This window comes from Harpia harpyja, chromosome W, assembly GCF_026419915.1.
Source record: "Harpia harpyja isolate bHarHar1 chromosome W, bHarHar1 primary haplotype, whole genome shotgun sequence".
NCBI classification, from domain to species: domain Eukaryota; kingdom Metazoa; phylum Chordata; class Aves; order Accipitriformes; family Accipitridae; genus Harpia; species Harpia harpyja.
Window position 1 is genome coordinate 12,925,693 of NC_068968.1, and position 22,919 is coordinate 12,948,611.

Here is a 22,919-nt window from a genome sequence, read left to right on the forward strand (position 1 = left end):
GACTCACCTCTGGCCCAGGCTGACCCAATCAGTGACATTGGTAGCGCCTCTGGGATAACATATTTAAGAAGGGGAACCTGCAGTGGGTAGGGGGATTGGAATGTGAAAGGAACACCTATGCAGATACCGAGGTCAGTGAAGAAGCAGGGGGAGGAGGGGCACCTGAGGAGGTTGATGCTCCTGCAGTCTGTGGTGAGATGGCAGGCTGTCCCTCTGCAGCCCATGGAGGTGAGCGGTGGAGCAGATGCCCACCTGCAGGCTGTGGAGAAGCCCATACCGGAGCAGTCAGATGCCCCCGAAGATGGCCGTGACTCCATGCGAAAGCCTGTACTGGAGCAGTTTGTCACTGAAGATCGGCCCATGGAAAGGACCCACGCCAGGGAAGTTTCTGAGGAACTGCAGCCTGCGGAAAGGACTCACATTGGAGACATTCGTGAAGGACTGTCTCCCGTGGGAGGGACCCCATGGTGGAGCAGTGGACGAGTGAGGAGTCCTTCCCCTGAGGAGGAAGGAGCGGCAGAGACAATGTGTGGCGAGCTGACCCCAACCCCCATCCCCTGTTCCCCTGTGCCACGGGGGGGAGGAGGTAGAGAGAACCGGGAATGGAGTTGAGGCAGGAAGGAGAGAGGGGTGGGGGGAAGGTGTTCTAAGGTTTGGTTTAACTTCTCAGTATCCTTGTTTTGATTTGATTTGTAGTAAATTAAATTGATTTTGTTTCTTCCCCAAGTTGAGCCTGTCTTTTGCCCGTGACCATAAGTGGTGAGTGATTCCCTCCCAGTCCTTGTCTCGACCCATGAGCCTGCCTTTATATTTTCTCCTCATCCCACCGTGGCTGGGGTGGGGGGAGTGAGCGAGAGGCTGTGTGGTGTTGTGCTACCGGCTGGACTGAAACCACGACACACCCCAAAATGCTCTCAGTGTAGCCTTTAACAGTCCATTGTATTGTTCGATTTCCCTGGAGCCTGGTGCATGATAGGGGATGTGATATACCCACTCAGTGCCATGCTCTTTGGCCCAGGTGTCTGTGAGGTTGTTTTGGAAATGAGTCCCATTGTCTGACTCAATTCTTTCTGGGGTGCCGTGTCACCACAAGACCTGCTATTCAAGGCCCAGGATAGTGTTCTGGGCAGTGGCATGGGGCACAGGATATGTTTCCAGCCATCCAGTGGTTGCTTCCACCATTGTAAGCACATGGCGCTTGCCTTGGTGAGTTTGTGGGAGTGTGATATAGTCAATCTGCCAGGCTTCCCCATATTTATATTTCAGCCATCGCCCTCCATACCACAGGGGCTTTAACCGCTTGTCTTCCTTAGTTGCAGCACGTTTCACATTCGTGGATAACCTGTGCGATAGTATCCATGGTCAAGTCCACCCCTCGATCACGAGCCCATCTATATGTTGCATCTCTTCCCTGATGGCCTGAGGTATCATGGGCCCACCGAGCCATAAATAGCTCACCCTTATGTTGCCAGTCCAGGTCCGCCTGGGCCACTTCAATCTTGGCGGCCTGATCCACCTGTTGGTTATTATGATGTTCTTCAGTGGCCCGACTCTTGGCTACATGAGCATCTACGTGATGTACTTTTACAACCAGATTCTCTAGCCGGGACGCAATATCTTGCCACAGTGCGGCAGCCCAAATGGGTTTGCCTCTGCGCTGCCAGTTGCTCTGCTTCCATTGCTGTAACCACCCCCACAGGGCATTTGCCACCATCCATGAGTCAGTATAGAGATAGAGCACTGGCCACTTCTCCCTTTCAGCAATGTCTAACGCTAGCTGGATGGCTTTCACCTCTGCAAATTGACTCGATTCACCTTCTCCTTCAGCAGTTTCTGCAACTTGTCGTGTAGGACTCCATACAGCAGCCTTCCACCTCCGATGTTTTCCCACAATGCGACAGGATCCGTCAGTGAACAGGGCATATTGCCTCTCATTTTCTGACAGTTTATTTTACAGTGGGGCCTCTTCAGCACGTGTCACCTCCTCCTCTGGTGACATTCCAAAATCTTTGCCTTCTGGCCAGTCCGTCATCACTTCCACAATTCCTGGGCGAATGTCCTGGTTACAGCTGGGATAGAGTTAACTGTCTTCCTAGTAGCTGGTACAGTGCTATGTTTTGAGTTCAGTATGTGAAGAATGTTGATAACACTGATGTTTTCAGTTGTTGCTAAGTAGTGTTTAGTCTACAGTCAAGGATTTTTCAGCTTCTCATGCCCAGCCAGCGAGAAAAGTTGGAGGGGCACAAGAAGTTGGCACAGGACACAACCAGGGCAGCTGACCCAAAGTGGCCAACGGTGTATTCCATACCATGTGACGTCCCATCTAGTATAGGAACGGGGAAGTGGGGGCGGGGAATCACCGCTCGGGTGACTGGCTGGGTGTCAGTCGGCGGGTGGTGAGCAATTGCACTGCGCATCACTTGTATATTCCAATCCTTTCATTATTACTGTTGTCATTTTATTAGTGTTATCATTATCATTATTATTTTCTTCTTTTCTGTTCTATTAAACCATTCTTATCTCAACCCATGGGTTTTGCTTCTTTTCCCGATTTTCTCCCCCATCCCACTGGGTGGGGGGGGAATGAGTGAACGGCTGCGTGGTGTTTAGTTGCTGGCTGGGGTTAAACCACGACAGCGACTGGGGTTTCCTATGCGAGCCCGTTGTGTGATCAGTGTGACCCACTTACTCCACGTGGCATCAGTTGCATGATGTGTAGAGGAGACCCTCCCTTTGAACATCCAGCCCAGCACTGGCAGTCGGGGTGCTAAGAGGAGCTGTGTTTCAGTACCAATCATTTCTGAGGCAGCTCAAACTCCTTCATATGCTGCCAATATCTCTTTTTCAGTTGGAGTATAGCGAGCCTCGGATCCTCGATATCCTTGACTCCAAAACCCAGGGGCTGGCCTCGGGTCTCCCCGGGTGCTTTTTGCCAGAGGCTCCACGTAGGGCCATTCTCTCCGGCTGCAGGATAATAGAGCACATTCTTAACATCTTGTCCTGCCCGGACTGGTCCAAGGGCTACTGCATGAACAATCTCCCGTTTAATTTGTTCAAAGGCTTGTTGTTGCTCAGGGCCCCATTTAAAATCGTTCTTCTTCCAGGTCACTTGATAGAGAGGGCTTACAATCAGACTGTAATTTGGAATATGCATTCTCCAAAACCCCACGACACCTAAGAAGGCCTGTGTTTCTTTTTTATTAGTTGGTGGAGACATAGCTGCTATTTTGTTGATCACGTCCATTGGGATCTGACGACGTCCATCTTGCCATTTTATTCCTAAAAACTGGATCTCCTGGGCAGGTCTCTTGACCTTACTTTTCTTTTATGGTAAAACCGGCTTTCAGAAGGATTTGGATTATTTTCTTCCCTTTCTCAAAGACTTCTTCTGCCGTGTTGCCCCATACGATGATGTCGTCAATGTATTGCAGGTGTTCCAGAGCTTCACCCTTTTCCAGTGCAGTCTGGATCAGTCCATGGCAAATGGTGGGGCTGTGTTTCCACCCCGGGGCAGTCGATTCCAAGTGTACTGGACGCCCCTCCAAGTAAAAGCAAATTGTGGACGGCACTCTGCTGCCAGAGGGATTGAGAAGAACACATTAGCAGTGTCAATTGTGGTGTACCACTTGCCTGCCTTTGACTCTAATTCGTATTGAAGTTCTAGCATATCTGGAACGGCAGCACCCAGCGGCAGCATGACGTCATTCAAGCCACGATAGTCAACTGTTAGTCTCTACTCCCCATTAGACTTTCACACTGGCCATATGGGACTATTAAAGGGTGAGCAAGTTTTGCTGATCACTCCTTGGCTCTCCCGTTGGCGAATCAACTTGTGGATGGGAATCAGAGAGTCTCGGTTGGTGCGATATTGCCGCCGGTGCACCGTTGTGGTAGCAGTTGGCACTTGTTGTTCTTCAGCCCTCAGCAACCCCACAATCGAAGGGTCTTGAGAGAGACCAGGCAGGGTAGACAGCTGTTCAGTGCCCTCCGTCTCCAAGGCAGCTATACCAAAGGCCCATCGATACCCCTTTGGGTCCTTGAAATACCCTCTCCTGAGAGAGTCTATGCCAAGGATGCACGGGGCCTCTGGGCCAGTCACAATGGAGTGTTTCTGCCATTCATTCCCAGTTAGGCTTACTTCAGCCTCCAATGCAGTTAACTCTTGGGATCCCCCTGTCACACTAGAGATACAGATGGGTTCTGCCCCTTTATAGCTTGATGGTATTAGAGTATACTATGCACTGGTGTCTACTAAAGCCTGATACTCTTGTGGGTCTAACATGCCAGGCCATTGAATCCACATAGTCCAATAAACCCGGTTATCCCTTTCCTCCACCTGGCTGGAGGCAGGGCCCCTCTAATTCTGGTCAGAGTATCCAGTACTCACTTCTCGTAAAATTGGCTCAGAAGTCCCTTCAAGAGGATCAGAAATAAGATCAGCCCTTCTACTCTGTTTGGAAACTGGAGCGGCATTTTTCCTGGTAGAATCCCCTTTTGTGGTGGTTTTTCCTCGCAACTCGCGTACCCGTGCATCTAGGACCGAGGTAGGTTTTCCATCCCATTTCCTCATGTCCTCTCCGTGGTCAGATAGGTAGAACCACAGGGCACCTCACGGTGTGTACCTTCTATATTGTCTCTCTCTTGGGCAGAGGAGCGCTCACTCCTAATAGCTGAGACATTGGTCCTTACAGGTGAGGAGTGGGACATATCCTCTTTGATTTCTGGACATCCTGGGACAGCTTCTCCACAGCTGCGATGCAGGCTTGTAGGGAGGAGGAGAGATTTTCTTCATATTGATGGAGTCGGTGAGCCACTTCATCCACTGTCGGTGCCTCTTCATCTTTCCAGGTCATTATTGCCAGTGTGTTGGCATAGGACGATGGTGCACTCCGTACAACCTTTTGCCACATGGGTCGTGTGCATTGGACTTTGTCTGGATCTTTGGGTAATTGTGGGTTGTCCGGGTCATAATGAATTGTCTCTAGCACGGCTAATTCCCTCAGATATTGGATACCTCTTTCCGTGGTGGTCCACTTGCCTGGTTGACATATAACATCTTCCTTAAAGGGGTACCTTTCCTTCACCCTTGACAGGAGTCGCCTCCAGAGGCTGAGGGCTTGTGTCCCTTTTCCAATTGCCTTGTCAATGCCACCTTCCCTGGCAAATGATCCCAGCTGCTTGGCTTCCCTACCTTCTAATTCCAGGCTACTAGCCCCATTGTCCCAACATCGGAGCAGCCAGGTGATAATGTGCTCACCTATACGATGGCCGAAATCTTTTTGCATATCCCGCAGCTCAATCAGGGATAGGGATCGGGTGATTACCTCTGGTTCTGCCTCTTCCTCCTGTTCCCATGATGACCCTGGTTCACTTTCATCCTTCGCTAAGCGAACTGATTTTTTCTTTTATAATTCTTCTTCTGTATTGGGGCAACTGATACTGGTGCGGGTTGGTTTGCTGGTTCAGCTGCAGTGCTGGTTGTCTGGGTTGGAGGGGCCGCAGTGCCTGTCGCCGGGGTTGGAGTGGTCACAGTGCCTGTCACCTTGTTGTTAGGTCCAGAGACCTTCTCTTCCCCTTGAGGGTACTGAGTGGTGTTGATCAGGGCTTGATAGGGATGGGCTAGGCCCCAGCACATTGCAGTGATTTGTGTCTCCCTGGAATTGTCGGGGTGATGACAGCATACTTTTTCCAAATGTTCTGCTAGTTTTTCAGGATTCTGTACTTGTTCAAGGGTGAAGTTCCAAAACACTGGAAGTGTTTTCGAACACCGCCCTAGGCATTTGCCCATACTACCCCACACACCCTGCCATTCATAATTATCCAGCCTCAGGGCAGACCTCTGAGTAATCTTCTTCAATAGTTGTTTAACCTTTAAACAAGACCTGAACCACATTTAGGAACATGCTAGTTCCTAGCAATAGGACCATACTGATCTCAATATCCCAAGCGTATTCACATTTTCCAAAATTCTCAAACGCCATTGTAACTAGACTGGGGAAGAAAGGTGTGTTGCCCATAGATTGGCTCTCTGAGGAGGAAGGGTGAATGGTGTAATTATGAATAGTTTCCCACAGATGACTCCTAAAGTGTAGGGGTGACAATAATGCTGAGTGCAAATACCGGATTAGTCCCACAACTGATAACTTTATCGTACTGTAAGCCAGTGTTACACAATACATCAAAGCGAAAACCTTAATCCACCTCCCACGGGTGATAAGCAGTAGCACAGGGACTACATACAGCGAGGTGATACATAACAGAACTCTAAAAAGGAGCGCCACAACTCTAAGAGCTCATAAACCAACATTATGACCAGTTGTCGTGGTTTAACCCCAGCCAGCAACGAAGTACCACGCAGCCGCTCACTCACTTCCCCCCCATCCAGTGGGATGGAGGAGTAAATCGGGAAAAAGCAAAACCCGTGGGTTGAGATAAGAATGGTTTAATAGAACAGAAAAGAAGAAACTAATAATGATAATGATAACACTAATAAAATGACAATAGTAATAATAAAAGGATTGGAATATACAAATGATGCACAATGCAATTGCTCACCACCTGCTGACCGATGCCCAGTTAGTCCCCAAGCGGTGATCCCCCCACCCCCATTTCCCCCCATTTATATACTGGGCATGACATCCCATGGTATGGAATACCCCTTTGGCCACTTTGGGTCAGCCGTCCTGGCTGTGTCCCCTCCCACCTTCTTGTGCCCCTCCAGCCTTCTTGCTGGCTGGGCATGAGAAGCTGAAAAATCCTTGAGTTTAGACTAAGCATTACTTAGCACCAACTGAAAACATCAGTGTGTGATGAACATTCTTCTCATACCTAACTCAAAAACATAACAGTATACCAGCTACTAGAAAGAAAATTAACTCTATCCCAGCTGAAACCAGGACAACTTGTTATTGCTAATATTTATTAACAAGAACAGTAGTTTTTACCCTGAAATGAGCCAGTAATGTGCCCTAGCTACAAAGGCGGCGAATGGTATCCTGGGCTGGAGTGTTGCCAGCATGGGAGGTGATTCTTCCCCTCATTCTCTAGGTGAGGCTACATCTGGAATTCTGTGTCCAGTTCTGTGCTCCCCAGTACAAGAGAGACATGGAGCTTCTGGAGAGAGTCTAGCGAAGGGCCACGAAAGTGATAAAGTGTCTGGACCCTCTCTCCTGTGAGGAAAGGCTGAGGGAGCTGCGATTGTTCAGCCTGGAGATGAGAAGGCTTGGGGGATCTCATCAATGTTTATAAATACCTGAAGGGAGGGTGCAAAGAAGATGGAGCCCGGCTCTTTTCTGCGGTGCCCAGTGACAGGACAATAGGCAATGGGCACAAACTGAACCACAGGAGGTTCTGCCTTAACATCAGGAAACACTTTTTCTCACTGTGAGGGTGATAAGCGCTGGCACAGTTTGCCTAGGGGGGTGGTGGAGTCCCCATCCTTGGAGATATTCTAAAGCTGTCAGAATGTGGTCCTGGGCAACCAGCTCTAGGTGGCCCTACTTGAGCAGTGGCATTGGACAAGACGACCTCCAGAGGTCCCTTCCAACCTCAACCATTCTGTGTGATTCTGTGAAATGTGTTTTTGAACTCCTTTTTGAAAAGTATTTTGTAAAGATTTTACAACTTGGAGGCGGCAATTATTGCCAACAGTAGTAGATGGTGAAGACTAAAAGAAAGAGTATAGCTAGGAATATATCATGATAGGATTTAAATAAGATTTAGAAACTCACCTAAAATAAATGTGCACTAAGAAAAATATATAACAAAGCATGATCTTGCACTTGTGGAAAGATAAGCTTAATACTTCATTGGAGCTGAGAAAGATGGAGAAAAACCTCCTTTTTTCCTTATCACATTAAACAGTCTTTCACTTTTTGTATGCTGTGATGTTTGTGGCTTTGAGATAGTTAAACCAGTTTCAACATTAAGGCAGATCACCTGCTGACCCGTGGCCTGGTTTCAGTACATAGTGCTGAAGTATGAAGAATATTAGCAGTGTCAGTAAAATATATTTAAATCTGTCAAGAGACAACTTTTGAACGCTGTTTTATGAGACTTTCTTCCAAGAAATGTCTGAACAGACTAGATGTTTGGAGTTACGTTAGTAAAAATACTTGAATGGATCTTCAAAGGCTTTAAAAGGTAGCTTTGCCTTGTGCCTTTACTTACATAATTTGGCTTTTGTATCTCCGAGAATGAAAAAGACTTCCAAGTAATGGCTTTGCATGAAGTGGAATAGAAGAAACAATTCTTTACTTTTAGTATGTTTCTACCACAAGTGTTTTAGTATGTATCCTAATGCAAGTGTGTATTTGTTCTAAGCTACAACTATATTATCGATGCATATTGGTCTCATTAAATACTAAAAATATTGCAAAGGCAGTTGGATAGTTAGCAACAAAGAAGGGCGTGCTAAAATTTCACCATGTTGACTTGTATGGAATTGTTAATATCAGAGAAGATCAATAATCATACTGAAAAAGAACATCATTACATACTGTTCGGAACAAATATGCCAGGTATAGTCATCCTGCTCTGGTTTTTATTTACTGAATACTTTAAAATAAATTATTTATTATATATATGGGAGTATAAGGCGGTACTTAAAAATGTGGGTTAGTAATTTTTCTTGCTAACAATATAGATGTGCAGATTTGTTCCCTCTTGCCTCTAGAAGATGCTTGGACAATGTGCTTTGTTTCCTAATGTTTTTGATGCCTATGTACAGTTTAGAAAATGTTTAAATAATGAAAAATGTATATTTTAACTGTTCCATTTGTAGGTCTCATGCTGTTGGATGCGTCAATCAATTCATCATCAGCAGAACTCAAGCTCTGATGTTGCACATAGATTCTTTTATTGAGGTGAGTGTGCATTCTTGGTTGGGGGGGTTAAGTCAAATTACATATCAGATTTATCAAGAGCTTTGAATAATGGTTTACAACCACCACTACCCCCAAACTCCACATTGCTGGCTTCCCATTCTCTGCTGGCTTCCCATTCTTAGCTTCAGTCCCCATGGATTGAAGTTCATTCTGTATGCTTATGCTCACATTAGTCTAAGCACTCTCCCAGCCCAAGAAATAGTATTTTGAAAGATGTTTCCTTTTCATAAATAGAGGAAGCTATAAAGGTATTGGCAGCAGTCTGTTGCTTACCTGTGATGGAGAGTTCAGTACGGGGATCATCATGTCACTGAGTCTGGATGATGGGTCTCTGAATACTACTACTGAATGTGGATTAGAAGGGTGATATTTTGGATTATCTAGAGTATTTTATTTGCTGCTGTTATGTACTGAAGGAGTTTTCTAGCTTCAGAACTTCATTAATGTTTAGAGGAAAAAAAAATAATTCAGGAAATAATGTTCTTGTGTCTAATGTACACATGACCAAAACACTGGGTAACAATACACGTTGAAAGTCTGAAGAGTTCATTTGCTAAACCGTATGTCTTTTAAGAAATAACATGGTATTTTGAGGTGTGGGTTGGGAGGGTACAGAAGTATGTGTTTGCATACTTTAGTTTGCCAGTAATGTCAATTTAAATACAAGTTGAACTAGATGAATTGAGGCTTTTCAACTGGTATTGCTTTCCAACAGAATCTTTTTGCACTGGCTGCTGATGAGGAGCCTGAAGTACGCAAAAATGTTTGCCGTGCTCTGGTAATGTTGCTGGAAGTTCGAATGGATCGCCTGCTTCCTCATATGATTAGTATAGTTGAGGTGAGTCTCGTTTCCCAGTTTGCATGTTGAAACATGTTTGGGGTTGCAGAAATAATAACAAATTAAAAGCATTCATCAGAACAGGCATGTTACTCTTGCGCTTGCCTGCTCTTCATTTTCCTTCAAGATTGAGGTTGTGAAAGTTTCTTTTTAGCTAATTGCCAACTTGACGTTGTATTTGACAGACGATGCATATGGCAGATAATTGATCCTGAAATGGCCAGGATCAGCTATACCATGGAGCAGCCAGGCATTGCCTGACCACAAGTGAGATCATGTTAAAAATCTTAGTTCTAGTGCTGATACTGCTACAGTTTACACATTGAAGCTGTCACCTTTTTTTGAGCTTTTGACCACAACAAGGATAAGGAATGTTATTTTATATAGCTGAGATGCTCTTTGAGCTACTAACGAAGCTGCCCGCCATTGCATTCAGTTGTAGAGGTTAGTGTCATTTGATAGTTCCTTTATCATTCTAGATTAGTTTAGACTTGCCTACCAGAGGACCAATCAGCTGGTTTTTGTCTGCTCAACTGTTTGAGTTGTAATTTCTATGTTTCTGGGAAATACTGGTAGTTTCTAGGTAGCCTTTACATACACTATTTGTTAGACTGGAAATATAGCAAAGATCAGTATGTTTCTCATGCAGATTTCATGTGAACAAGTGGGTCATAACTCAGTATCAAATTCCATAAGGGCTAGGTCCAGACAACACGAAGAAAGTGTTAAGTTTTTTTTGTTCCTGTACAAAGGCATTAGAGAGGCATAAAATTGAGGTGACCCGTGACAGCCTTGGCCTGCTGTCTAGTCTTCCTATATGTTGTCTGGAATTCCGTGACACCAACCCTGGCAGACATGTTCTCATGTAACACAGGACAAGTAGGGATTGTTGGTACCTGAGGTGGTTTTTTTTCTTTTGTTTGGTTGGGTTTGGGGTTTAGAGAGAGAGAGAATAAAGCTTTGGAGATTATATTGTCAACAAGTGATAACTTCTCTGGCTCTTCACCCTCCTAAGATCAGTAAGGAACTTCTGGACTTTGCAGGTAGAAATGATGTCACCAACCAGAAGAAGATCCAAGATTGTATTCTCATTGTATCTGGTATTTTGTTGTTGGGAAAACTATTACTAGGCTCCTTCTCTACAAAAGACAGTAGTAGTGAATTTTTGTTCTATAACAAAGTTTAGACTTTTTTTTTCCCCCCGTTTTGGGACTACTGTGTACTGTTACTGATTTCCCCAGTTCTGTATACATATTGGTATGTGCAAATGTAATATCTCAGAACTGACTGTTGTTCAACATTCAAATGAGTCTGGTTTTACCCCTTTGAAGCTTGAATACCTCCAAGCTGAGTGCTGCTGATGGTGGCTGCTCTAACTGAAGGAAGTCTTAAAAAGAGAGAAACTTGTATCCACATGATGGGGGTTTTTTATGCTTATGGAGAATCACTTTTAAAGTAGTTAAGAATATTAATGTTCCAGTAGTGATTCTAAGACAGAAGGTCTTGGCCAGCATCATGCTTTTGAAGCAGACAGGTTTAGTATTAACTTTCTTGCCAAGTTCCTGGAGCATACAGGAATGGTTGAGTTTGGATTTCAGTGGGTTTTTTGAGCATGTACTTCCAGGTGAGCAGAAGCAGAGGTGTATGTTTTTGTGGTGGTGTTTTGTGGTGTTCTTTTTTTCCCTCCTTCCTTTGTCTGAGAACATGACAACAGGATATGTCAGGAGTAGACTGACCTAACAGTTTTCAGTTATTAGATTGCACTTGTATGTTCATAGAGCATATTTAGCCAAACACATGGCTCCTAAGATCTTTCTCAATAGAAGTCCTGACTTTTTATTGTACAATGCATAATGAGATTACTTGTAATGAATTAATAGTATATCGATGTTATGAAGTTATAACACAGAAACTCAGTTTGTTGCTGAAGTCATGAGATTGTGTGCATCCTGTTGTTTTCTTCAGATAAAGACACCTGTTACTGCTCAAAGGATGCGTTCTTAATACTTTGTACATCACGCTATTCTTTTCTCGATGGTTTGACATAACAAGACTAACGCAACACTGTTACAGAGTACGCAAACCAGTTCTGAATAATCTTCTGTCCTGGTTTCGGCTGGGATAGAGTTAATTGTCTTCCTAGTAGCTGGTATAGTGCTATGTTTTGGATTCAGTATGAGAAGAATGTTGATCACACACTGATGTTTTCAGTTGTTGCTAAGTAGTGTTTAGTCTAAAGTCAAGGATTTTTCAGCTTCTCATGCCCAGCCAGCAAGAAGGCTGGAGGGGCACAAGAATTTGGGAGGGGACACAGCCAGGGCGGCTGACCCAAAGTGGCAAAAGGGATATTCCATACCACGTGATGTCATGCCCAGTATATAAACTGGGGGGAGTTGGACTGGGGGGGATCGCTGCTCAAGAACTAACTGGGTGTCGGTCGGCAGGTGGTGAGCAATTGCATTTTGCATCACTTGTTTTGTATATTTCATTTCTTTTATTATTATTATTATTGTCATTATTGTCATTATTAGTTTCTTCCCTTCTGTTCTATTAAACTGTTCTTATCTCAACCCACGTCATGCCTATGCTATTTTGTCATTTATTGTTATTAAGCAACTATTTCCATTGCCTAAAGTCAGTAGAACTTTATAGCTTATCATTAAAAGTACTTATTAAAATTTGGCATGATAATATTAAAAAAAAGCCTTCAAATACTCTTCCCACGCTTTGATACTAGTATCACTGTTCTTACTATGGGGGCCTACAGGAAAGATGGGGAGGGACTCTTTATCAGGGAGTGTAGTGATAGGATGAGGGGTAATGGTTTTAAACTGAAAGAGGGTAGTTTCAGATTAGATATTAGGAAGAAATTCTTTACTGTGAGGGTGGTGAGGCACTGGAACAGGTTGCCCAGAGAGGTTGTGGATGCCTCATCCCTGGAAGTGTTCAAGGCTAGGTTGGATGAGGCTTGGAGCAACCTGATCTAGTGGAAGGTGTCCCTGCTCATGGCAGGGGGGTTGGAACTAGATGATGTTTAAGGTCCCTTCCAACCCAAACTATTCTATGATTTCCAGTATGTGTATATGGCTATCTTATACCACTGAGTTTAAGTAGCCCTTTCAATCTACTGCTATCTAACTTCATGGAGCATATACTATAATACATACTTAAAGAGGAAATGACAGTGTGAGGAGAACCTTCAGAGATTAGTTTTTGTCATTCTGTTTTTGTCTTTGTGACAAATAACTGGATACAACAAAATAGTGGATTTTCAAGTCCTCTGGGGAAAAATGCCAAATCACTTCAGGTGCATTAATGAAGCCTTGCTTGGAATGGGTAGGACATTATTCAACTTTTCCAAGCTGTAATCTGTTGACAACTCAGAATAGAGCAGTATTTCTGTTACTGTGAGTTCTTAATCACAGTATTGACCCATTAGGAAACACTTGCAATTTAGTGCAGTTCTGTAGGAAGGGGTGTGTTTGTGGCAAATCTTGCATCCCTGAAATGCATAAGGATAATATAGGTTACCCCGTTCTATTTAATTTTGAGAATAAAATGGTATTCTGAAGAAGGATTTCCTTTGCTCATTTTAAATCCATGTGTGAGGAAAGGTAGCTGTATGGACTTCCATGAGGCTTCTAAAATGAGTGGAAGAACCAACTGTCTCAGAAGTAAGGGCTGGCATGGAAGAATGCAGAAATTACTATTTTGGAAGTTGCAAGCATCTTCCCTAAATTGTTTTGGCAGTTGTGTATAAGAAACTGATGTAGCTATGGTATACTTAGGGTTTCTTTTTATGCAGGTATTTGATTATTTTTTGTTTAAGGGGGATTAAATTTTAACAACAAGCTTAAAGATTTGATACTGAATCTCTGAATTACCATTCATGCTAGAAAAAAGTGAGACTTTTTTTTTTTTTTTCCCCCCTGTTATGGGTTCTACTTAATTGCATCCTGTCAGGTAATCAAGATTTGAAAGGGAAGCTTTTTTATGGTATTGGATATAAAAAGTATTTCCATCTTACTAAGTGTATAGTTGTACCTTTTTATTCAAAAGGGCAAAGGGGGGGGGTAAAATAATAATAAAAAAAACCCCAACTGTTTTCAGGAAACTGCTGTTTATTATCTTGGGTCTCTGCTATAGTTTCTTGGTAATAATGTTCTCACTTAAGCAGTGAAGAAACTTAGAATCTGAATCATCTAGCATTAAGAAGCAAGTCTCTTGGCTTATTCTCACCATAGCCTTAAGTAGTTTCTTATATCTGTTTCTTCCCCTCACCCCAAAGAAACAAAATTACTCTGATAGCATAGTCTGTTTTTGCAAACACACTTTGCAATGTTGATAGCTTCTTCTGGGCAGTTAAATCTTATATCTTATACAAGTAATTTTTTTTATATTGTGTAGTATATGCTTCAAAGGACCCAGGACCAAGATGAAAATGTGGCTTTGGAGGCTTGCGAGTTTTGGCTGACTTTGGCCGAACAGCCAATTTGTAAAGATGTATTATGTCGGCATCTTACTAAGTAAGTATTAAGAATTGCAACTCCTAGTTATTTTGAAATAGTCATCTTTAAACTTAAGTTGACTTGTTCCTAGTTACTCTTATAGCGATTTTATCTAGCTTACTGTATGCTTAGGAGGAGTTTCCTGTAGCTAGTTCTTGTGCATATTAAAAATGGCTGTAGCAGAGGTCACTGAAAAGACTTCTGAAGATTTCAGACTCAGCTCCAGAAGCAACCTAAACTGTGTCACTGGTGCTTTACCTCGAGCTTAACAGCCTGGTAAGCATCAGATTGATGCAAAGGTATACTAATGCGCGCTTAAGCTTAAACAAATATCTCCATGTGACATTACCTGTAGTATCTGGTGTACCATGAACATGTTGTCTTGACAACTGCTATTGCGAGTATCTCTGTGCAATGCTTCTATGTGCATAGTCATGCCAAGGGTTCCCGATCTTTATGAAGAACATAACAAAATGACAAGATCATTTAAATTTAGGAATCAATTTCATATCAATTGCCACTGCAATTTAAACTTGAAGAAAGCCTGTATAATGTGTTTCTTCATACTTCTTCAGACTGACAGTAGTTTTTTAAGTTTCAAAAACTTTTTTTTGTAAGTTTCAAAAAGTTATCCGAAGCCTTAAAATGTAGATCCTTGATTGAACGGGAATGAATATCCATGTTTGAGATTTAAACATCTGCATGTGTGCAACAGTGCTCGTAACTTTTTTCCAGACTAATCTGAACACTTTTGCAATAGGAACAAATTCTTCAGTGTTCCAAATAAATGGAGACTCTGTTTTTGACACATGCGTGGAAGGATTTTGAAAATACTAGAAGAGCAGTTCTGTCTGTGATTCTGTTTTTCCAGTCAAGATGTTGAGAGAAGAGACACACTCTTTTCAGCAAAAATGACCATTTTAGATGTAAAGCAATTTAAAAAAAAAAAAAGGGGTGTGTGTCAAAATTTCAGTTTTCATAAGCAATTAGAAAGCAGAGAATTGAGATTAAAATATTATTACTTAACTCCTACTCTTATAGCTCAAAAGAATGATAGCGCAGTTCTTGATTCTACCTACCCCTTCCCAACACACATATTAGTACTAGTCACCTTCTCAGTATAAAACTTAAACCTCTTCTGGCCTACATGAACATTGACATTGCAACAGCTTCATCCTCGGTTGTTGTGGGGTTTTTAAGAAGCTTTTAAATTTCTAGAAAAACAGATAAGAGTAACATTACATATCTCTCATCTTTCAGTGTCATATTTGTTGAAAGCAACTTGTTTGTTGGCAAGTCCTTTTTGACTATGGAGCTATATAAATTTGCCAATATTTGATGATAATCTTAATTTTTTTTATATTAGATTAAGTGGGACAAGATCTTCTAAAAACCTGTTTGTTTAATATCTTGTTCCATTTTGCTCCTGTAGGCTTTCTTATATATAGCTCCTGCATACTTCATGAAGTATGCTGCAGAAATGCCAATGAATGGGTGTTAATCAGAATACTTTTCTTTCATTAAAAGTTCAGAAGGTAATGTGCCATTGAGATGCATGAATATTATTGCTGGCCTGAGTACCTTCAGAAACAATACTCCTCAGCTTCAGAATATACAGGGATTGAGTCTGTCACTGGTGCTAGGTCAGTCCACGGTGATTTCAGTATTAGCTTGATTTGGCTTGTAACACATATTTTTATTTTTATGGTTTTATTTTTGTAGTGAATGTGGTTTTATGTGAAGTATTTGACTTTTTTTCCCCCAGTACTACTTTTTTTTTTTTTTTTTGCCATACATCAGTACCGTTGGAGTCCCATGGCCATAACCAGTTTAATAACTAAGTAAAGTTCTAATATAAACTAATGACTTGACTAATGTCAAGATCTCTGCAATGCTGGGGACTTGTCTTTAGGGGTGATACTTGAAGTAATCACAAAAGGATAGGAGGGTCTAATGTAGTTAGACTTCCATTCTTAAGAGTAGTGAGGTGGAGTCTTCAGCCAAAGGTAAAGTGACAAATATTATTCATGAGAGCTAACTTAACTTGTTTATCAAGCATATTTTGGGAGTTTGAATTCTTACTAAAAAGCTTTAGACTTAATTTCTGAAAGGTGCTCCAGAATAAATTTCATCGTGTGGAAGAATATCCTGTTTTTAAAGTGTAAAACTCAGTTGTGCCATCTGGCTACCTCTAGTTAGAAATTAACACTTTTTCAGATTACAAATTATTGATGAACCTCATGAAATGGAGTATGGTTAAGGTACTAGCTTTTATCAGTCTAAGTTTTTGTTTGTTTGTTTTTATTGTTGGGGGGAGGGGGGTGGTTACAACCAAAATTATGGCCCAGGTAACTGAAAACCAGCTTGCTTTATTTATGTGTTACTTTGACATAGAATCATAGAATATCTCAAGTTGGAAGGGACCCATAAGGATCATCGAGTCCAACTCCCTGCTCCTCGCAGGACTACCTAACACTAAACCATATGACTAAGAGCGCCGTCCAGGCGCTCCTTGAACTCTGACAGGCTTGGTGCTGTGACCACTTCCTTGGGGAGCCTGTTCCAGTGACCGACCACCCTCTCAGTGAAGAACCTTTTCCTAATGTCCAATCTGAGCTTCCCCTGACACAGCTTCATTTCATTTCCTCATGTCCTATCGCTGGTCACCAGAGGAGATCAGCACCTCCCCTCGAGGAAGTTGTAGACTGCGATGAGGTCACCCCTCAGCCTTCTCTTCTCCAAGCTGAACAAGCCAAGTGACCTCAGCTGCTCCTAAGTCTTTCCCTCGAGACCTTTCACCATCTTGGTCACCCTCCTCTGGACACACTCTAATAGTTTGATGTCCTTATATTGAGGCGCCCAAAACTGCACACAGTACTCGAGGTGGGGCCGCACCAGTGCAGTGTAGAGTGGGACAATCACCACCCTCGACCGGCTAGCTATGCTGTGCTTGATGCACCCCAGGACACGGTTGGCCCTTTTGGCTGCCAGGGCACACTGTTGACTCACATTCAACTTGCCATCAGCCCAAACCCCCAGAGCTCTTTCTGCGGGGCTGCTCTCCAGCCTCTCGTCCCCCAATTTGTACATATACCCAGGATTACCCCATCCCAGGTGCAGAATCCAGCACTTGCTCTTGTTAAATTTCATACGGTTGGTGATTGCCCAGCGCTCTAGTCTATCCAGATCTCTCTGTAAGGCCTCTCTACCCTTGAGGGAGTCCACAGCTCCTCCTAGTTTAGTATCATTGGCAAACTTACTTAATCTACATTTGACCTTGGTACCGGGGAAGATTATGGAATGGTTTGTCTTGAGAGCACTCACATGGCAAGTCCAGGACAAGCAGGGGATCAGGCCCAGTCAGCATGGGTTTACGAAAGGCAGGTCCTGCTTGACCAACCTGATCTCCTTCTGTGACCAGGTGACCCACCTAGTGGATGAGGGAAAGGCTGTGGATGTTATCTACCTTGAGTTCAGCAAGGCCTTTGACACTATCTCTCATGGCATACTCCTTGAGAAGCTGGTGTCTCATGGCTTGGACAAGTGTACTCTTTGCTGGGTGAAAAACTGGCTGGATGGACGAGCCCAGAGGGTTGTGGTGAATGGGGTGAAATCCAGTTGGCGGCGGGTCACAAGTGGTGTTCCCCAGGGCTCGGTGTTGGGCCCCGTTCTGTTTAATATCTTTATTGATGATTTGGATGAGGGGATCGAGTGCACCCTCAGCAAGTTTGCAGATGACACCAAGTTGGGAGGCAGGGTTGATCTGCTTGAGGGTAGGGAGGCTCTACAGAGAGATCTGGACAGGCTGGATCGATGGGCTGAGGCCAATTGTATGAGGTTCAACAAGGCCAAGTGCCAGGTCCTGCACTTGGGTCACAACAACCCCATGCAGCACTACAGGCTTGGGGAAGAGTGGCTGGAAAGCTGCCCGGCAGAGAAAGACCTGGGCGTGCTGGTTGACAGCCAGCTGAATATGAGCCAGCAGTGTGCCCAGGTGGCCAAGAAGGCCAACAGCATCCTGGCCTGTATCAGAAATAGTGTGGCCAGCAGGAGCAGGGAGGTGATTGTTCCCCTGTACTCAGCACTGGTGAGGCCGCACCTCGAGTACTGTGTTCGGTTTTGGGCCCCTCACTACAGGAAAGACATTGAGGTGCTGGAGCGTGTCCAGAGAAGGGCAACAGAGTTGGTGAGGGGCCTGGAGCATAAGTCTTATGAGGAGCGGCTGAGGGAGCTGGGGCTGTTTAGTGTGGAGAAGAGGAGGCTGAGGGGAGACCTTATTGCTCTCTACAACTACCTGAAAGGGGGTTGTAGTGAGGTGGGTGCTGTTCTTCTCTGTCAGGTGGCTGGAGATAGGACGAGAGGAAATGGCCTCAAGTTGCACCAGGGGAGTTTTAGATTGGATATTAGGAAAAATTTCTTTACTGAGAGGGTTGTCAGACATTGGAACAGGCTGCCCAGGGAAGTGGTGGAGTCACCATCCCTGGAGGTATTCAAAAAGCGCATAGACGGGGTACTCCATAACATGGTTTAGTAACATGGTTTAGTGGGCATGGATGATGGTTGGACTCGATGATCTTGAAGTTCTTTTCCAACCTAAATGATTCTATGATTCTACATTCGATTCCTGCATCCAGATCATTTATAAAAACATTGAAGAGCACTGGCCCTAAAATTGAGCCTTGGGGAACCCCACTGGTGACTGGCCACCAGCCTGATGTAACCCCATTTACTATAACTCTTTGAGCCCGACCCGTCAGCCATTTGCTCACCCAACGTATTTTGGACTTGTCTAGCTGTGTGCTGGACATCTTGTCCAGAAGGATACCGTGAGAGACAGTATCAAAAGCTTTGCTAAAATCAGAAAAAATCCCCCATATACTGGCTTCCCTTGGTCAACTAGATGGGTGACCTTGTAATAAAAGGAAATTAAGTTGGTTAAGCAGGACTTTCCCCTCGTGAACCTGTGCTGGCTATGACCAATGACTGCATTGTCTCTCAAGTGTTTTTCAGTAACTCCCAGAATGACCTTCTCCATAATTTTACCAGGCACTGAAGTGAGACTGACAGGCCTGTAATTACCAGGGTCTTCCTTCTTGACATGTATCAATATTTCTTTGTAGACTGATACCTGTGCTGGTAAATGGTATGAAATATTCAGAGATCGATATTATTCTGTTGAAGGTAAGCATTGATTTCTTTTATACTCAGTAAGAATATCTGGTTAGCTTCTGACTTGTAAATCAGAATGATTGAGCTGGTAGGCCAGATCTGGTCTGCCATCTGTTCAATGGAGATTTAGTTTTCTGGGGCAAGGTGTGCTGTTACAAAAACTAAATGTGACTGCTGCCATGTTTGTTGGAAAATAATCTGTGGGCTTTCCTGCTGTGTACTAGAATTTCTCTATCTCTTCTTCCTTCTAATTCCTTCCCATCAAGAGTAATTTCTTAACAAGAAGGATGCTTTGTGCTTTTGTGTGAGCTTACCTCTCTTGCTTCTGTTTTCCTGTAATTTTTCTGGTAAATACTGTAGCAGAATGCAGGAACAATGGCATTTTTAGTTAACTGGGCAGCACAAGTGGGACGTGAATCTTTCATATGCTTATAAAATCTTGAACTAAAATTTACACTATATCCTTAACTTCCTTGAGCAATATAGTTGCACTAGTTTATCTGATAAATCATTTTGATGACAGGGGGATGTTGAAGAAGATGAAGCTATTCCAGATAGTGAACAGGACATAAGACCTCGTTTTCATCGTTCACGGACGGTAGCTCAGCAACATGAAGAAGATGGTATTGAAGATGATGACGATGATGACGACGATCTTGATGATGATGATACTATTTCTGACTGGAATTTAAGTATGTCAAAGTAATGTGTAAAATGTTTTAAAATATAGCTACTTGCATAATACAAGAACCACAGTAAAAAGAGGAGTTTGTGTATAGGAATACTGAAGCTTTGCTTTTGAATAGAAAAGGAACTATCTGCTGATGTAATTGGTGGTTGGGGCAGAGGGGGAGTCTTTCAGGTGATGTTGTGGCTATGTAACTGTATTGACAAAAGCTAGCCATCTGTAAGCTTATTTTGAATATGGCCAATAGAGCTGCAAACATCTACTGCATGCAGTTCAACAGAAGCTTTGGATTTTGAATTTGAATTCTACAAGATAATACAAATCATGGATCACCTGTTTATTTAAAAAAAAGTCTTACACACTGTTCTTAGCTTGAGGAAGCTTAATAATGCTTTCTTTTACTTTTAGTCTTCCCTCTAAATCTGGTTTGTGTGTTTGATTTTTATTCCTTTTTTTTCCTCCATTTGAACATGCTACAACTGACAGCCATTGCCAGTAGTTCAGATGTAGTACAGATGAATGTAACTTGAAGCTTATGGATCAAACAACTTTGAGACAGATCTAAACTTTTTAAATTATTATTATTATTTTAGAAGAAAATAAGCACAAATATGCTTGCTCTTGTAAAGTATCTTTTTTTTCATACCATTAAATACATATATTCTAAAAAATATAGCTGAAATGACAGAGGGTGCCCTGTGGTCCACAGTTTTGCTTAAGATGGTGAGGAAGCTAAAGCTGACTAGGTGTATTGAGTCTGCGTGGCAAGGTTTTGATAGCTGGGGGGCTACAGGGGTGGCTTCTGTGAGAAGCTGCTAGAAGATTCCCCTATGTCCAACAGAGCCAATGCCAGCCAGCTCCAAGATGGACCCACCGCTGGCCAAGGCCAAGCCAATGAGCAACAGTAGTAGCGCCTCTGTGATAACATATTTAAGAAGGGAAAAAAAGTTCCTGTAGCACAGAAACTGCAGCCGGAGAGAGAAGTGAGAACATGTAAGAGAAACAACCCTGCTGACACCAAGGTCAGTGAAGAAGGAAGGGGAGGAGGTGCTCCAGGCGCCAGAGCAGAGATTCCCCTGCAGCCTGTGGTGAAGACCATGGTGAGGCAGGCTGTCCCCCTGCAGCCCATGGAGGTCCACGGTGGAGCAGATATCCACCTGCAGCCTGTGGAGGACCCCATGCCAGAGCAGGTGGGTGTGCCTGAAGGAGGCTGTGACCCCATGAGAAGCCCGTGCTGGAGCAGGCTCCTGGCAGGACCTGCAGACCCATGGAGAGAGGAGCCCATGCTGGAGCAGGCTCCTGGCAGGACTTGTGACCCCATGGGCGACCCACACTGGAGTAGTGTGCTCCTGAAGGACTGCACCCCGTGGAAGGGACCCATGCTGGAGCAGTTTGTGAAGAACTGTAGCCTGTGGGCAGGACCCACGTTGGAGAAGTTAATGGAAGACTGTCTCCCATGGGAGGGACCCCACCCTGGAGCAGGGGAAGAGTGTGAGGAGTCCTGCCCCTGAAGAGGATGGAGCGGCAGAGACAACGTGTGATGAACTGACCATAACCCCCATTCCCTGTCCCCCTGTGCCGCTGGTGGGGAGGAGGTAGAGAATTCAGGAGTGAAGTTGTGCCCAGGAAGAAGGGAGGGGTGGGGGGAAGGTGTTTTGAGATTTGGTTTTATTTCTCATTACCCTACTCTGGCTTGATTGGCAATAAATTAAGTTAATTTTCCCCAAGTCGAGTCTGTTTTGCCTGTGACGGTAATTGGTTGAGTGGTCTCTCCCTGTCCTTATCTTGATCAATGAGCCTTTTGTTATATTTTTTCTCCCCTGTCCAGCTGAGGAGGGGGAGTGATAGAGTGGCTGTGTGGTGCTTAGTTGCTGGCTGGGGTTAAACCACATCACTAGGAAAGAGAGAGAACAGAACAGTTAAGAAATCTGTTTTGATGCATGTCATCTGGACTTGAGAGAATTTGGATTATCTGAAATTCAGAATTGTGTGCCCTGTTTCTTATCCAGTGTTCTATATTTGACTTCCAATTTGAACAGAGAGGAAACAGCAGCACAGCCTGACAATTAGCAGCATTGCTTACTAATGAGACCTGGTAACTAAATATGGGAGCCCGCCTTTTTTTCCCTCTAGTAGAAAGCTGAAACAGTCTTAGCTGAAAGCAGCAGGTGCTGGTCTTGGGGAGTCTGTGCTGTTTATTATTGCTTTGCAGTGGAGATCTGCTCTGAGTTGAAGGCTCGTGTTTTGTTTTATTCAAACCTCTTGGACATGATCTAGGAGCAGAGCAGAAAAAGTTTTTTATTTATTATCTATTCTAGTAGTTGCTACCTCCCAGCTGAAAACTTATCTGTGTCCTGTTTGGGCCCACTAACAGTTTAGGTCCAGTTTAGGATTTTTGCATGTTACATTTGCTACGTATATTTTGCCTGATTACCTGTCTTGTATATACTTTTGTTCCAGTTGGATCATTTCTGACAGATTAAGAAGGAACTAAGATCATAATAAGCAAAAAAAGTGCAGTATAAATTCTGTAATACAAGCATTCTTTATAAATCCATCTTAGCATTATTTTCCTAGGCATGACAGCACCACAGCAGAAAACCAGAGTAAGGATTTCTGAATCATGTTTTGAAGTTGTTCTTTTATGAGCTTTTGTGTGCTAACAATATGATATTAAAAACTTTCAAACAAATTTCGAGGTGGCGTTCTTTGTATTGGTGCATCACAGAATTAGGAATAAGATATAAAAGCTCAGAGCAGAAGTCAGCAAATTTCTTACAGTCTCTAGAGACTGATGATTTTGCCCTTTTTTTTGCTTTGAGACATGGATT

General features: G+C 43.5%; 1 protein-coding gene across 3 annotated transcripts in view; it reads left to right on the top strand.

Annotated features, from left to right (window-relative positions):
• The window catches only part of TNPO1 (transportin 1), a 102,042-nt gene that overhangs the window by 55,142 nt on the left and 23,981 nt on the right, over positions 1 to 22,919 (top strand). For all 3 annotated transcript variants that reach the window (XR_008233284.1, XM_052775402.1, XM_052775401.1), the window contains 5 exons: positions 8,783 to 8,864; positions 9,601 to 9,723; positions 14,131 to 14,249; positions 19,352 to 19,412; positions 19,924 to 20,092. Coding sequence is in view for 2 of the 3 variants with exons in the window: in XM_052775402.1 (XP_052631362.1) it covers positions 8,783 to 8,864; positions 9,601 to 9,723; positions 14,131 to 14,249; positions 19,352 to 19,412; positions 19,924 to 20,092 (554 nt within the window). In the remaining variant the exon portion in view is untranslated. The remainder of the gene's footprint in view (positions 1 to 8,782; positions 8,865 to 9,600; positions 9,724 to 14,130; positions 14,250 to 19,351; positions 19,413 to 19,923; positions 20,093 to 22,919) is intronic.